Source organism: Orcinus orca, chromosome 7 (genome assembly GCF_937001465.1).
Source record: "Orcinus orca chromosome 7, mOrcOrc1.1, whole genome shotgun sequence".
Lineage (NCBI taxonomy): Eukaryota > Metazoa > Chordata > Mammalia > Artiodactyla > Delphinidae > Orcinus > Orcinus orca.
This window is the reverse complement of record NC_064565.1, coordinates 11,603,132-11,620,975: the sequence shown is the minus strand read 5'-3', so window position 1 is coordinate 11,620,975 and position 17,844 is coordinate 11,603,132. Positions and strand designations below refer to the sequence as shown.

General features: G+C 35.7%; 2 protein-coding genes across 3 annotated transcripts in view; one reads left to right on the top strand and one right to left on the bottom strand.

Annotated features, from left to right (window-relative positions):
- GPR17 (G protein-coupled receptor 17) overlaps positions 1 to 17,844 on the top strand; it is a 397,229-nt gene that overhangs the window by 51,819 nt on the left and 327,566 nt on the right. The window lies entirely within an intron of this gene.
- The window catches only part of MAP3K2 (mitogen-activated protein kinase kinase kinase 2), a 99,223-nt gene that overhangs the window by 10,518 nt on the left and 70,861 nt on the right, over positions 1 to 17,844 (bottom strand). Inside the window, exons 8-16 of one of the 2 annotated variants that reach the window (XM_004276860.3) lie at positions 16,949 to 17,079; positions 15,935 to 16,014; positions 14,580 to 14,647; positions 14,311 to 14,403; positions 13,395 to 13,601; positions 11,814 to 11,962; positions 11,301 to 11,432; positions 6,604 to 6,733; positions 1,967 to 2,144 (exon numbers count right to left, since the gene is read on the bottom strand). In XM_004276860.3, coding sequence (XP_004276908.1) covers positions 1,967 to 2,144; positions 6,604 to 6,733; positions 11,301 to 11,432; positions 11,814 to 11,962; positions 13,395 to 13,601; positions 14,311 to 14,403; positions 14,580 to 14,647; positions 15,935 to 16,014; positions 16,949 to 17,079 — 1,168 coding nt within the window. The remainder of the gene's footprint in view (positions 1 to 1,966; positions 2,145 to 6,603; positions 6,734 to 11,300; positions 11,433 to 11,813; positions 11,963 to 13,394; positions 13,602 to 14,310; positions 14,404 to 14,579; positions 14,648 to 15,934; positions 16,015 to 16,948; positions 17,080 to 17,844) is intronic. The other variant, XM_049712168.1, reaches the window with a different exon arrangement.

Genomic DNA, 17,844 nt, shown 5'->3' with positions numbered 1-17,844 from the left:
CAATCCTGACAATACTTCAAAAATCTTTGCCTGGGCCCCACTCTTGAGAGATTCTCATATAACTGTTCAGATATGGGCTTTGGGTATAGCTAGTTTTTAAGCACCAATCCTCCTCCTTCCCTCCATTCCTCAAATGTGTGGATAGGTTTGAGAACCACTAGACTAACGGTGGTTTTTCCTGTTTAAAGGAGATAATCAATTTGGGCTTTGTTTTTATATTGCTCTGTTGATGGCTTTGTTACAACTAAATTACTGTTATTACTATTTCATTGTTAAATAAAGTAAGCAGGGCTTCCCTGGTGGCGCAGTGGTTAAGAATCTGCCTGCCGATGCAGGGGACACGGGTTCAAGCCCCGGTCCGGGAAGATCCCACGTGCCGCGGAGCAACTAAGCCCGTGTGCCACAACTTCTGAGCCCGCACACCACAACTACTGAAGCCCATGCGCGGAGAGCCCATGCTCTGCAACGAGAAGCCACCGCAATCAGAAGCCAGCGTACCACAACAAAGAATAGCCCCCACTCACCGCAACTAGAGAGAGCCTGCGCGCAGCAATGAAGACCCAACACAGCCAAAATTAAATAAATTAAAAAAAAAATAAAGTACTACAGCCTGTGTTGGAGCTAAAAGAAAAAACAAAAACCTGTAGTTTAAACATAAATATCAATGAAAATAAACTAAAATTTAAGCTCTCAAATTTGTTAGGCAAAGAATGTTATTCATTTTATAATTTTTGCTTTATGTAATTCTCTAACCTGACATTGAATATAATTGTTTTCTGTCTTTATCTTACAAAGAATACAAACGCTAGGAATTCTTTGTCTTTAGGTGCCTAAAATGCATATCTATCAAAAAAATTTCTCGGGGCTTCCCTGGTGGTGCAGTGGTTGGGAATCTACCTGACATGCAGGGGACATGGGTTCAAGCCCTGGTCTGGGAAGATCCCACATGCCTCGGAGCAACTGGGCCCGTGTGCCAGAGCTGCTGAGCCTGTGCTCTGGAGCCCATGAGCCACAACTACTGAGCCAGAATGCTGCAACTGCTGTGGCCTGTGCACCTAGAGCCCATGCCCTGCAGCGGGAGAGGCCACCAAGATGAGAAGCCTGCACACCTCAGCGAAGAGTGGCCCCCACTCGCTGCAACTAGAGAGACTGTGCGCAGCAGCAAAGACCCAACGCAGCCAAAAATAAATAAATTAAATAAATGTTTTAAAAAATTTCTCAGTGGGAAGTAGGAAATGGCCATTTTATGTTCTAACTTAAAATTATTAAGCAATTAAAGGTTAACTGAATTATAAGACTAATAATAAAGATTAATTACTTTTAAAGTTCTTCAGGGAAATAAAATGAAGATAGCTTTCTAATGCTGAAATTTGCTCAAGATGAAATCCTTCCTGGGACTTCCCTGGTGGTGCAGTGGTTAAGAATCCGCCTGCCAATGCAGGGGACATGGGTTCGATCCCTGGTCCGGGAAGATCCCACATGCCGTGGACCAACTAAGCCCGTGCACCACAACTACTGAGCCCGTGTGCCACAACTACTGAAGCCCATGTGCCTAGAGCCCGTGTTTCGCAACAAGAAAAGCCACCGGAGTGAGAAGCCCATGCACCACAATGAAGAGTAGCCCCCACTCGCCACAGCTAGAGAAAGCCCACGCACAGCAACGAAGATCCAATGCAGCCAAAAATAAATACATTAATTAATTAAAATAAATAATAAAAATAAGTTGTCCTCCGTTTAAAAAAAAAAGAGATCTTTCCTAAAGAATGGAAGACAGGTTCAAAAGCTCTATTTATTTAGTCATTTATTAAGCCTCAAACACACACAGTTAAAATGATATTAATCCTTGTAATCCTGACATCCTATTTCAAAAGTACAAAAAAATAAATTTACCTCAGTAAATTCCATCCTGGGTGGAAATATGTTAAGAAGGCATGTGCTTTCGGTCAAATCCCCCATCAAAACCTACCAGATATCTGCTTTTCTGCCATAGCCTTCTCCACTAATCACTTCAGGGCTCATCCAGTATGGTGTGCCTGTGACAGACTTCATTCCTGTCCCCGAAAGACAGATGGTTTGAAGCCGTTTGCTGGCCCCAAAATCTCCTAGTTTGACGTTGCCTGTTGAATCTCGCAGAATATTTGCGCCTAAAATAAGAAATATCCTCATTTCATTATTTGTATTGGCAATTTGGAATACAACATAAAAGAACAACGGCAGAAAATTACTTAGCAGACTCCTCAATCTGTCTCCAAAATCAGGCTGCTCTTCACCTTCCGAGCAGTACCTGGCATAATGCCAGTCATACAGTCAGTGTGCATTAAAAACTTATTACATGAACACTGAATATTTAGAGTCACCTGTGTGATTCAAGACCTAAGAAGTTTCTCCCACTGAAAAGGACTGGTGCAAGTGGGAGGCGAGGATCAAAAAGAAGAGAAAGGGGGAAAGGGCTAAGAATGTGAAGTTCAGAGAAGGATGAAGAAAAGCAGTAGCAGGCTCTTGGCCCCAATTTCTCTGTCATAAAGTAAGAAGCCCATGTCTATAGATTATTTCCCTGAGGACCTAGCATCTCCTCAGGAACCTCTTAAGGGACCTTCATAATCAAAAGCTTTTCATTCTTCAGTTTCTGTACAGTGTATTTTAAATCTAATCTAAGCAAGCTTTGAGGTTTCTGTTTTAAAATTTCATTTACTTCTATAATAAACTTTTAATTTTATTTATTATAAACTGACCTTGATAGCCTGGCTGAGGTGGTGTTTGCAGAGTCCTCCCCTGTAAAGTTACTCTTTCCCCTTTTCCATACTTAGCTCTTTGGAAGAAGTTCACTATGTGTAAAGGAGTGAGAAGTTATGCTACAGGCTTAGTAGTTACCTATAAGGGAATTATTCTGCATGGGAGATTTGTCTCTTCTCTCCCATTTATTTATTCAACCATCCATTTCTATCAGTCTGAACACATGGATATTAATTTTATACTTTGGGTTATAATCCAATGACTTTCCGCTCAAGCTGTTCCAGCTTTGGCCATGGGGAGCTCTCTCTGTTGGCTCCTGTGTCCCTCTGCCATACCTCAATCATTGTGTTCTTGCTTGATTTGATTTCTGGATTGTTTGTTTGTTTCTTAGTATCGTCTTACGTTCTGGTACTAGAAGACGCTCCAGGCTCACCTTGTGTATCCCCTGTAACCACTTCCAGAATTAGCCATTTCTCCTTTCACTGAAGAATGGTATCAGAAACCAAGATCTAGGAGCTAGGTTCATTTATTTTTATTCTCTATTTTCCCCCCTTTATCATTCTTTAAACTCAATCTTTTTTCTGGGATTGTAAGTCTAGTTTCTTCTTATGTAAATTATTTCTATTCTCACTTTTAGCTTTTTCTATAAACTGTTTTTAAATGAGCAACTTATTTAATTAGCTTATCTAATTTTAGTTTCTAAATTTTACCTCAATTATTTTTAAGTCTTCCTAACCTTAATCATATTTTATACTTTTTAAAAAAGATTCCCTATTTGTCTTTTTTTTTTTTAATGGCCTCTAAGAAGGAGAGTGAATAGTGGAGAAAATGTATTATAGACTGGAGAGAATGCAGACTGTCCATCCCCACCATGAACTTCTGTACCTGTCTTTCTGTTCTCCCAGCAAATTTCCCAGTCTAGTCAATTAAGGCTTTGCAAAGCCTCTCTCTGGGGAGGGTTAAGGATCCATTCTCTGCATGCCATAAGCCTAAGTACGCCATGGTACCAGTGATTCTCTAAGACAGCACTGCCTTTTTAACATCTCCCGCTGTCCAATTCTTAAAGAAGGACTCTGTCAAAAAAAGCCACCGTGTCTAAAATATTTAACCTGGGGAAGGACAAGAAACAAGCCAGTTTTTACTGGTTACCAGCTGGGAAGGAACAGTCCCAGGCAGGTCACAGACAGACAGAGCTATCTCCAGGGAGTAATCACCAATGCTGAACCAACGGCCATCCATACAAAGGGCTGAGGAGAAAATGTATAGCCAGGTTCCCAATACAGTTATCTAATTTTTTACAAACTTACTTTGGATATGTTAAAAGTAAGCTATGAAGGAGAGTTTTCAAATATACACAAAAAGCAGACCGAACCGCATATGAACCCCTCACACTATCTGAATCAAATGAAAGACATCGCGATCCATCAATAGTTCAGTCCATATCTTTAAAAGATAAAGACTCTTATCACACCTAAGAGAATGGACAGTAACGCCTTTAATATTATTAAATGTACATTCAGTGTTTTTTTGTTTTTCTTTAAAAAATCAGAATCCAAATAAGGTCCTTACATTGAGAATCATTAATACATCTTTTAAGTCTTTTCCTAAAGTTCCCTCCAACCTTTTTTTTTTTTCTTTGCAGTTTATGAAGAGTCTAAGCTGTCTGCCTATAGCTTTCTTATTGTCTAGATTTTGCTCAGTCCATCCCAAGGAGTCATTTAACATGTTCATCTGTTCTATATATTCTATAATTCTCCAATTTGGTAGCTGAATCTAGAGGCTTGATCAGATTCAGGTTCAAAAAAATTTTTTTTTGGCAAAACTGCTTTGTAGATAATGATATAGTCTATGAATAGGAAGTATGTAATGATAGACTGTCTGTGTGAAGTGATGTTAACAGCTATTAATGTTTAGTGCTTATGTCTACTAATCTGTTAGTCATTGTAAAATGGTACTATTCTATCATTCCTGCTTCATTTGTTAGCCAAAATATTTTTATAAAGGTAAGGTTCCTTTCATCCACTATTTAGTCCTCAGTACAGTTCATAAAAGAAAGGTCCAATAAAGAAACCCTATTATGAAATAATGAGTTGGTTCCCTAGCAATAAAGATCAATTAATTCTTACCCTAGGTTTCCTTATGAAATCATGAGTCTAAACTTAAAAGTAATCAACTAGCTTTCCTTTGCCCTCGCCATTTAAAAACTGCTCATTATAAAAATTTAGGAATTACATAAAAAGTAAAAAGTATGCAGGAGAAAAACAACTATCACTCATTCTGCCACTTGGAAATAACCACTGTTAATCATGTAGAGACTGTAAAATTAAAGTATGACCTAGAAGAACGAACTTGAGATCATACTGCTTTATCCAATTTTATACCTTACATTTTTCTTATCAATATATTTCCCCTATAATGTTTTTAAATCAGCTTGTTTCCAACCTCCCCATTTTACTGGCAAGGTTAGAGGAGGATCCGCTTGGGGGGTAGCTCCCCTCAGTTCCTTTACCTTATCTTATTATCAGGGGTAAAGAGAAACTGGCTTGAATAGAGATTATTCCTAATAGAATAATTCACAATCAAATCATTTTCCTATGTGTTTTTTTTTAATTGAAGTATACTTGACCTACAACACTATGTTAGTTGCAGGGTGTACAACATTGTGATTCAATATTTCCATACATTACAAAATGGTCACCACCTTATGTGGTTCTTTAAGCTTTAGGGTTTTGAACTTGATAGCTGAGGTCTGCCTAAGCTGGGTAGACCCTGAGGTGAAAGACAGGCTCTTATTTCTTTCAGATCATGAGCCATGTTGTCATCCTCTAAGACTCACTAGTAAGGTCCATTCTTTACATGTGATCTGGCTCAGGCATTGTGCAGCAGATCCTACTCTGACCAGACACTGGTTAGGAATGTTCTCTTTAGCCTGAATATGGCCATATTCAGGGTGTGATATACCACAGAAAGGAAGTAAATTCCTGGTAGCTCATAAGAGCCCTTAGAAAGACCAATGAAAAAAAAATTCAATTTATTATTTATAAATGTGTGTTGTGTATTTGTTCATTATTCTCGTCAAATGATTGAATAAAGTGATCTTTATATTCGGGTCACAACCTGGTTTTTACAGAATGAAGCCTCTCAGTGTGCTTTGCAGTACAGAGTTTTATGACTCTCAAACTTACACACCTCCACCACTATTTTGTCTCACTTCATGCAGTTACCTTATGTAACTGATCCATGAAAACAGTTGAGCTTTTGAGTTTTAAAAAGTGAGCTTAACTGAGTTGCAGTTTATCAAAGCTCAGTCTTGGTCTCTCTTCTCATTCTCTCCCTTAGGTAATGAGGTCCATCCCTCAGCTTTAAATATGATCTCAGCATAAAGTACATCATCACCGTAACTAACTTTTGAGTGCTTTCTAGGTACCAAGAACGGTTTTAAGCATGTTATATGCATTAACTCATTTAATCCTTGTAAGAATCCTGTGAGCTGTTCACTATTATCACCCTCCTTAAAAATGAGGAACTGAGGCATAGAGAGATTGTCTCGTCTAAGGTCACACATCTGGTGATGGATAAAGCCTGAATCTGAATCAGGTCAAATTCAGAGCCCCTATTCTTAACCGCTATGTCCGAATGCCTGTGCGCTATATGTGAAAACATGTCTCATTTTCATGCTCATTTGAACTTTAGTGATTCTGTGAGCCCCAACAGGGGAGCTTTCCTCTTGTGGCGACCTGAACAACACAACTAGCTGGAACTGTTTTCCCATGGTACTTTAAAGGTACATGTATTAAATGTTGACTTTCTTAACCACAGCACATGTTTCGTTAAAAGAACTGTGTACTTAAAAAATACCTCATTACTTACCTTTTATATCTCTATGAACAATCATATTACTGTGCAAATAATGGACTCCCTCCAGAATCTGACGGGTGTATTTCCTAGTCACATTCTCAGTAAGAGCTCCATATGCTTTTAGTTGGTCCTTAATTGAACCCTAGGATAAAAGAAAACGAAAGAAAACTATAGTATGGTTTGAAATGAAAACTACTAGTAAATCTTTACTTTTAAAGATGTGTATATGGGTATTTATTATTCTTATCGACTGAATAAAGTGATCTTTATTTTATTTTTAACATCTTTATTGGAGTATAACTGCTTTACAATATTTTATTTTTTATTTTTTTATTTTTTTGCGGTATGTGGGCCTCTCACTGTTGTGGCCTCTCCTGTTGAGGAGCACAGGCTCCGGACACGCAGGCTCAGCGGCCATGGCTCACGGGCTCAGCTGCTCCGCGGCATGTGGGATCTTTCTGGACCGGGGCACGAACCCGGGTCCCCTGCATCGGCAGGCGGACTCTCAACCACTGTGCCACCAGGGAAGTCCTATTTTATTTATTTTTAATTGAAGTTTAGTTGACATACAATGTCATGTTAGTTTCAGGTGTATAACACAGTGATTCGACATTTAAATGCATTACAAAATGATCACCACGATGAGTCTGGTAACCATCTATCTCTGTACAAAGTTATTACAGTATTATTGACTATATTCCTTATGCTGTATATTACATTCCCATGACTTATTTATCTTAAAACTAGACATTTTAATTTGGAGAATCCTAGTTCATGACTGGGAGGCTTTAATTGGACAGCACAGGAATTCTCAGGAAGGACATTATATGCCATTAATTTAACATAAAACTCTACTATATTCCCTGACTAGAATTGTGGAAGGAAGGCTTTAAAACTATTCTTTGACTGATACCCTTGTTTCTATGACTATGCTGGTTCTATCTCCTGTTCCTTGCAACTGTATTTTTTAAAATTCTCCAGTACTTTTATCTTGCATTGTTTTTGCCCTGAATACATTTTTGATTTTCCTACTTGCTCTTCTATATACGTCCTACTTTAATTTTATTTTTTTTTGTTCTTACTCTGTTTTTAAAACACAGTTTTATTGATACCTGCAAATTTACTTCTCAGGAGAAAGAATGGGTATGATTAGAAGATCAGAACATACGTGAGATTTTAAAGTTTTTCTTTTATATACTCACCGTTTTAGTTCAAAACACGAGAAAATTAAAAAGGACTTTCTAATTTTCTTACATGTTTTAGGCAGGATGAGGTGCCATCTCTGAGAATAGGGAATCAATCTGGTGAGACATAGGCACCTGAATTTTGAAAAAGCTTCCCTGCTGATTCCAATGTGCAAATTTGATAAATAATCACGACTTTAAAAGATGGAAATAAAATGCTTCCTGAGGGACAAAATCTTTTAGAGGTAACATAACCAAATGTTCCCGTCTTTCCTTGAATCTTGGTAAACTGTGTGCTTTGTCGTATAAAAATAGATCCTTGGATTTTACAGGTTTAGCCACTTGCTGTTTCCACTATTCATGAGCAATCCCTGAAGGGACAGCAAGATGCAATTCTGCTGACCCCAACTTGCAAACACGTGTGGAAAGCCTTAGGCAGTGAGTGAACCCAGACAACCAGTCATACCTATAACTCAATGTGGCTTGTTCTTCAGTCAACTTATTATGTCTCTACTTGCAGTAATGCACAAAATAACAGAGCTAGAACTGAGCTTTCCAAACCATAAGCCCCCAGATACTTGTAGGCTGCAAATGAGTGTCAGACTTACAGATCCTCTGGGCCCTCTGGCAGCTGGGCCAGTGGTCCATGGTGCTAACAGCTCCATCAGTGTAGTCTGTTTACTGCTGTGTAACATGAAAATATTACCTTCTTCAGTGTGAACAACTGGAATGGGCTGGAAAGCACTGTGTCAGATAAAAACAGTGTGTGTGTGTGTGTGTGTGTGTGTGTGTGTGTGTGTGTAAGAGTAACAGAGAGAAGTCAACTGCTAGGCCAGGTATTGGAAATAAAAGAAAGTTATGGTTCCGGTGTAAAAGTAGTTCTAGATAGACTAAGGAATGGAATGTTATGTTGGGAAAAACTGAAGAATGGAATGACAATTTTGGCAAAGCTTGAATCTAGGGCATAAAGGGGTCCATTATGCCAAATTTAATGAAAGAAATTATACAGCATCAATTACAGACTTGGAGATTCAGGAAAGTCTAGGAACATCTACGTCCATCCCATGTATGCCATGGGCTTGCCGTACACATAATTCATTTAGATTGCCAGTGAACTATCATTAATTTAGTAACATGCTTTTCAAATTCAAGGAGTGATAACCTAGACTTTGAAAAGACAGCTGCCTTTACAAAACCTAATGAGAAACATGATCTAACACCTCTTCCTGAATAGTCCTAGTTTAGTCTTAAGATTGCTAAATATATAAAGATTACCCATATCTCCATTTGCGATGTAAACTGGTTCTAACCAATGAGTCATTTTAATTAATTTTATCTTCAACAATCTGGGTCTCTATTCACATTTATTCATAGTTATTTCCTTATTTTTAATTTAAATATTTGTTGCACAAACAGTAATGGGAATCTGAATAAGAGAAAAGTCAATCACAATCCCAACATAATACATTTTCATTTTTCTAAGTTTCTTCTGTTCTTGTCCAAATACAGATACTTTTAAAATATCATTAATATTAAAAAGCATTTTATATTCTTTTCCTCTAAGTACTTCCTCCAACTTTGCTACATGGGCTTCACAATTTTAATTTTTAATATATACTGTCTTGGACAATGCCATCATAATTTACTTCCACTGGGGGAATTGATATTTCCACTTTTTCCATCACAGATAGTACTAAAATAAAGGTTCACAGCTTTCTCCTTCTTTTGGATTGCTGCCGTAGACTAAATTTTAAAAAACAATTTACACTGCCAACATAATCTTTGAAAATAAAAAATAGCAATGATGAATAACAGTGGTGTCCCTATAAACAATTATTCATGAAGATAAAAATCAAAGTAAAATTTACTGTTGCTGTTGTAAGACCGAGGATGTGTTAAGACCATTACAGTCGGCCTGTATTCACAGGCCTCTCATCTGGGGATTCAACCAACTGCTGATTGAAAATATCTGGAAAAAAAAATTCCAGAAAGTTCCAAAAAGCGAAACTTGAATTTGCTGCCCTGGCAACTATTTACATAGCATTTACATTGTAGTTGTAACTATTTACATAGCATTTACAGCGTATTAGTTATTATAAGTAATTAAGAGATGACAAAGTATATGGGAGGATATGCGTAGCTCATATGCAAAAAATACTGCACCATTATATAAAGGACTTGAGCATCTTTGGATTTTGATAGCCGTGGGAAGTCCTGGAACCAATTCCCTGGGGATACCAAGGGACAACTGTACTATGAGATACTGATCCACAGTTTTATTGATCCATAAGATTAAACTGCAACCTGTACATTCTACATACAATTCTAATAAGCTATTTCCTTAAAGACCCATAAATCAAGCCTTTTTCTAACATATACTGCCTATTATAAGAATGACTGTATTTTTAAGTGAGTAAATATACCACCATCTTGAAAATCATTAGTATTAGAATATACTCTACAAATACTAAAAATAATGAAGAAGGAATGACAGAGTTTTTTGCAAATCACATTTTTCACCTCCCAATGAAATTACTGACTCAGGCAATGACTAACAATCTGTGTTAAAAACATTAGGTGGATGGTTGAAAAGGAACTGGATATTCCTATGTGCCACTGCTGTAAGCCCAGATTACTTTCTCGTCTTCAGGAAAAAACAAAACTTTACAATGGAAGAATCAGGACGTCAATCACCCTAGTCAAGCAGTCCATCTTAGCATCACTACCAGTAGAACAACCAGAAATTGTATGTCTCCTAATGGGATGCACAGCATCATTTAGGATGCATGCAAATAAATGCTGAATTTGAATATAATTTAGATTTTAGATCTAACTTGGAGTTTACAGGAAATATAGGGATAAACGAACAAACTAAACACCACCATGAGGATGCAAGGGGAGAAATCTATGAGATGAGACTGTCAACAGAACAACTAGTTTCATCTCTTTCTTTTTTTTTCTTAACGTCTTTATTGGAGTATAATTGCTTTACAATGGTGTGTTAGTTTCTGCTTTATAACAAAGTGAATCAGCTATACCTATGTGTATATCCCCATATCTCCTCCCTCTTGCGTCTTCCTCCCACCCTCTCTATCCCACCCCTCGAGGTGGTCACAAAGCACCAATAGTTTGGTCTCTTTGTCAAATCTGTCACCTAAAACTGTTCTAGATTAAAAGAGGAATAAGAGACATAGCAGCAAAATGTAATGTGTGGTCCTGGACTGAGTCCTGGTTTGGATAAACCAGTTATTACAGGTTATTTTTAGGGCATTTAGGGAAATCTGAGTATAGACTGCTATGATGTCTGTAACCTATTTTAGTACACTTTAGTATTTTTAAAAAACAAGTTAAAAAATACAAAGATAGATGAAGAAGACAGAAAATAAAATTATATTACCCAGTTCTCATTTAAAACTCTTCCAAAATGTCCTTAACATTTTATAATCAAAGTTTTGTTGTTTTTCTTTATTCTCAACTAAGACTTTAAACAGAATATCTCTATTTTCAAAGGATGTACTAACTTACCCCTGGCATATATTCCATAAATATGGAAAGTGTTTTTTCTTGGGGATCCCTCAAACAGCCATAATACTGAACAATTCGCTCATGCAGCAAGTTTTTCAACAACTGAATTTCACACTCAAGTGCATTTACTTCCTGAAAGACAGAACTCACTGTTAAGTCTCTACAGCATTGCTAGTAAAAGCAAAAAAATTCTAACTTCATGGACCATCAAGGTGATTTCAATCTGAAATTTTCACTTCCCAAGGAATAAACATTTTAAAGTCTCTAAACAATAATAACTTTTGTAACAGTCCTTGATGGTATGCTAAAGCAACACTAAATCACATTAGGAATATAACTGAGTACTAAAAGAGAAAAATCCATAGTACAAAGTAAACAAACATATCTAGTTATCTATTTTTTTTGCAAATAATTTGCATTGAGGAAAAACAAAAAATTCTATTATGTGTTATACTTATTTTAGTAAAAATGCTTCTTATAATGTGACAAAGTAGCTTATGCAGTGATTCTTACCTTGCTGGTCTCAGGGCTATCTGGGTCAAACTGAACTTGCTTAACAGCCAATTCTCTTCCTGTATCAACATCATAACAGAGGTAGACCCTGCCAAAGGCTCCCTGGCCAAGCAGCTTGCCCAATCTCCAGTTGGTTGGAGCACGAGGTGCTAAAAAAGAACATTTTCTTAAAATGGAATAGCCCAATGGCACACAATGGTTAAGGACTACTGCATTATTGATATCCTTAATTGAATATGCTTGGATATTAAGGGAAAATCATGTTCATCCAAATTCATAATGATCATCATCTTTGAAAACTGTAAGAATTCTAAACCCAAACAAGGTTCAGATCCCTATGACTAATTTTTTCCAATGAGATTTTTTTTCACCTGATTATAAACGTATTAGCATCTTTCACTCAATTTAAGATGCCACTGATTATGTAAGATGCACTACTTCTAATCTTTATTGCAGTAATATCTGTAATTAGTTTTTCAACTGCCTACAATGTAGAAAGCTGGAAAGACCATCACTCTCATTCTAACAAGAGGAAATCTTGAAAGCAGCCAGTGGGGGAAAAAGCACACTATATACAGAGGAATAAAGATAAGAAATACAGCAGACTTCTCCTCAGAAAGTATACAAGCCAGAAGACAATGGAGAAATAACTTTAAAGTGCTGGAAGAAAAAAAAAATTGCCCAGAACTCTATACTCAGAAAAATATATCTTTCAAAAATAAAGGAGAAATATGAGTTTTTCAAACAAACAAAAGCTGAAAGAATTTATTACCAGTAGACTCGTACTACAAGAAAAGGTTAAAAACAATTCTTCGGGCAAAAGGAATTTGATACCTGACAGAATCTTGGATCTACATAAAGATCTACAGAAATAAACTGGAGGTATATTTAAAAGACATTCTTCTCCTATTTTTAATCACTTTAAAATATAGTTGTCTAAGGCAAAAATAGCAGCAATGTAGTGCGAGTCGCAGATGTGAAAGTAAAATATGACAACACTAGCACAAAAGAGAGGAATTCAGAGTATAAAAATATTGTTGCAATAAATATCTTTGAGCATGAATCTTTTATACATTGCTTACATGATAAAGTTCAAATACTTTACAATCTGGCCTTAGTTACCATTCTAATTCTACTTCCACTGTTTCAAGTAAGATACCCTCTACTTCAGCCAAAGATGAACTATTCCCCATTTTCAGAAAATATCATGGCCTCTTGCACATGTCACCTCCTTAACTGGTGAATTCCTATGCACATCATCATCCCCATTAGATTACATCTCAGAGGCCATATTTGAAATCTCAGAGCTAAGCACTCAATAAGGATATGTGGAATGAATGAATGAATGACTAATTGGTAACAATTTTCCTAATAAAAGCAAAGGACAGAATCATTTAAAGTAATAGCAGTAATACCATGCTTATACCTGACATTACAACCACCTTTAGAAATACCATTTTTACCTCTTTTGAGATTCTGGTCTCCCTGTGAAGACTGGCTTGGTATTTATTCTTTTTTAATACTATAAAATTCTGCAAAGGCTCTGCTACACATTTCACTATGCCAGTTTCTATTACTCACAGCGGCTGGGTGGGCTGATGTCCATTACAGTCAAAGTAGGATTGTCTATGTCACTTCCCCTTCTTCTTATTCGACTCTCATCATACTCTGGGGTAAAGATACTGCTTCCACTACTAGTGCTTAAGGAGTGGTCTGTAGGACTGAAACTCACAGGAGACCGGAAGCTGGTCCCCTGGGTCCTTCGAGCTCTTGGAAAAGTTTTACGACCTACAGAGTGAAAATAGAATTACCTTGCAACTTTTATTAATATAGTATAATTAAAAGTATTTAAAATTTGTAACATAAGAGAAATTTGTTCTGTGACTAGGCTAAGAAACTAAAACAGCAATTATATGATTATATGTTTTAAACTTAAAAAGAATAGTTATTTTTTAAGAGTGCAAAGAAATATCTTTGTTAACACTGAATCATGAAGTAAAAAATAAAAATACAAAGAAAAGTGAAAGCAGAAAAGAAAAGTGGGGAAAAAAGAAACAGAATCTGAATATAAATTCAAATAACCTCTTATGTTAACACACACACATTCATAAAAGCATAGAACTCCCTCAGTTTTGTATAAAAAGGAGAAAAAATATATTTATTCTTATTTCCAATAATGATTTAAAATACAAAATAAAAATTGCAAAGTTTATAGGCAGCAATTTTTTTTCCTTAAGACGACAATGCAAGTATGCATTTCAACATCAAGGAATAATTTTCTAATTAATACCATTTTTAACTACTCCTTTCTTTTTTCTAAGGGAAAGATAAGTATTATGAGGTAAGTTGGCATAAAGCTGTTATTGTAGTTTTAATTATGATCCAATATCTTTAAAAAAAGTTTTAAGCAGAAAACTAAGTGATATAGGAACAAGTTTTTTTTATTGTTTCTGAGATTTTTAACAAACTGTTGTGTTCTTTGATCTAATAAACTTACCATCATTATAGTCTTGATGATGATATGAAACATGATACCTTCTTGGATATGTTCCTCCTTTTCCAAATTTCTCAAAGATAGGGTTATCATAGTCTATTAAGACACACAAGAAAGTTGTATACAAGTTATACAAAAGTCAAATATTTCCAATGATGAAAAACACATTTACTCATTTTTATTTGATTATTTTAAAAAGTTCCCTTGCCCTCCCAGCCAAAAGATTATTCAATGACATAACATTTAAACATTTAGAATGTGAACAGTCTAACCTGAAAATTCCTGATGATTATCTGGGTAGCTCTGGGCCCTAGGCATTCGTGATTTTGGATAGCTCTCTCTAAAAGTAGAAAAAGTCTTGTTATTTTAAGACAAAATATTTAAGGCATTAAAAAAAATCTTTATGCAATACCAATATCTATCTGTATGTATGTGTATATATACATACATACATATATAAAACAACACATATTTTATGTATACTTACATATATACACACACACATACATATATATACACATATATATGCTCTCTCTGAAACATTAACTGAGAAAGGGGGAACTTCTTTTCAAACACTTATTTGGTACATGCACCGCAAAAAGCCTGGCTTTTAAGATTAACCCACAGAGTACAGTGGTAAGAATGATATATTTTGGAATTACAGATGCATGGAAACACCTGTGTTTCAATCCTAGCTTTGCCACTTAAACTAGCTATTGCAACCTTGGCAAATCACCTTTCTGAGACTATTTCTGCATTTATAACAAGGAGATAATAATGTCTAACTCATCAATTTTATACTTATCTACCTCAGGACACTGTCTTTCAAATATTAAGTACTCAATATATAGCTTTCACAACACAATTTCCCTGAATTTCTTAAATGTTTTAAATATCTATCTTGAGATAGACATGGGCACAGACAAAGGCTTCATGTATATGGGTAACAAAAAATTAAACGTAAAGTTCCATACAATATTAGTCATATTTTCCAAATTTGCTTTCATAGAGCAATTCCAGAGATTAAATAGGTCATGATCTTAATAAAGATATTGACTTTGCATGCTACAGGTGAACACTGTCTGACTGAGACCAAGAGAGAGGGAGCACTTGTAACCAAAAATTCACAGACGCAACTTGTCCCAGCCTATATTCCTGAACAGCTGTCTCACAAAAGTACTTAAACTTTAATTGACCAAAATACTGGGACATAACTACCAAGAATATATGTTATTTATAATTTGGTGCCAGAATGAACGTAATCCTGAACAGGTGCAACAACTCAAGAATCTCCAAAACAAAACCTATTATGAAAAATTTGACAGCAGTTTCACCAACACAGGTTTAAAAGTAAACGTACATAAATTCTAAGTTTGCCTTTAGTTTCAAACACAATTTAGCAAGAAACTCAGAATATTATAATCAGATATCATTTTAACTAAAAAAGATACTGAGCCCATGAAGTTAAGAAATTTGTCCAAACTGAAAAAATCAATTTGCCGTAAGTATAGATGAGTATCAACTACATTCCTCTGAATGTAACACAGAAGAGTTGATACTTCGACATGTTATATATATGCATATTTACCCACATATATTAAAAAACAAAAACTACAATCAACATTACCCATCCAGAGGGCTATCAAGTGATGGACAACTTCCTGAGCCAGAATTTTCAGGGCTGCTTAAAGATAATGGGTCCAGCATCTAGAAAAATAAATGGGTCCACCTTGAGTCTGCATGATATAACCAGAAGTTACTGTTTTTTAAAAACAGCTTTATTGAGATATAATTCATGTATCATAAAATTCACCCACTTAAAGCATACAGTGCAGTTCAGTGGTTAATACTGAGAATGTATAACCCTCACCATAATCTCAGAACACTTTCAGTACCCAAAAAAGAAAATCCATATCCAACAGCAGTCATCCCCAGAGTTATTCATTTTTAAATGTTTTAAAAGTAGTTGTCCTTGTAGGTAGGCTACAACTTCAAAATTTCCTAACAGAAAAATAGGAATTTTCTATTTCTTTCTCTCTGGATTATTATCTAAATAATTAAAAGCTAAAACACTTCACATAATTTTGTTTACTGAAAACTGAACAAAGGCACCACCCAAATTGAAACAAATGACACCATGACTGCTACATTATTAGAAAATGTAAACTCCTGTAATAACATAAGCAGCCAATTTAATGTTAAGAAAACAATAGCAAATCCATGAAAACACTTCAATACCACAAAACTTTAAAAAACATTTTTAAATGTTTTAGAAAGTAGACAAACCTCAGCTTCACAAAGTTAAATATTTATAGTTTTATTGTGTCTTTCAAATGTTAATTAAAAAAAATCCGAATGTTAATCCCAGGATTATAAACAAATGCATTCATTCACTTATGGATGAGCAACGTAAGAAAATCAGCCTTATTCCACCTTTCTTTATACATGAATGCACACAGACACATGTAAATTAGTGAGGTTTTTCCTATATTTCTACTATTTTGTTCGCTTATAAAGGAAGATATGGGATTGGAGAAGAGGTAAAACAAATACCCCCTCCTCCATATACCTGCCAAACCACACTATTCCCTGACAACATCCCTTTAAATGAAATTAAAAACCACATCCAAATTTTGCTTACTTGGTCCATGCTCTCTGGAATGAACTCTCCTTCACTGTTGATACTGGTAAATGACCCATTCCGGGCAACCTGGTGTAATTCATCTGGAATGTATCCAGGGGGAGGGGAGCTTCTATCTCTACTAGTGGGACCTCAAAGGAGAAAAATTATATGATTTTATAAATTCCAGCAGGGAACCAATTCTTGTTTTAATTAAATATACACTCAAAATTTCTGGACTATAATACGAATGCTTTTAGCAACTGAAATCTAGTTTTTATTAAAGCTTATCAGAGCACTCTTGTCTGTAAAACTTCAAATGTTTTTATTCCTTCCTAAACTCCCACCTACTGTAATTATTAACCTTATTGTAATATTCACATATATTTATTAGGTGGTATGTTCTTCTGACTGCTGACAACTGCATTAGGAGTATTGTATTGATAATAAAGATTTTTAGATAAATGCCACTGCTTCTGCTCTTCCAAAGGTCACCTGTAACCTGGTATATGTTACCCTTTAATGTAATTTATGGAAGGCATCATGATGTAGTGGAAAGAATATGGGCTTTACAGTCTAACCTCAATTTAAATCTCAGTTCCAGTTATTTACCAGCTCTGCGTCTTTGGGAAAGTTATCCAATCGCCATGAACCTGTTTCCTCATCTGTAAACATGGGACTAAATCTCTCCTTTGCAAGGGTGTTGTGATGGCAAAATTATTCATAATGAACATATGCTGTGCACATCTGTCTACATGATGTTCTTTCCATTGCCACTCTTTAATCTTTAGAAACCTAAAGTGAGGTTACTTCTTAGTCATTTAGTCAACATTAGAATGTTTCCAATTTGGAATCCTGGACTTTATTCTTGGGTACTTAAAATTAGGCTTTTGGTGGCAAGCCATATTCCTGGAATT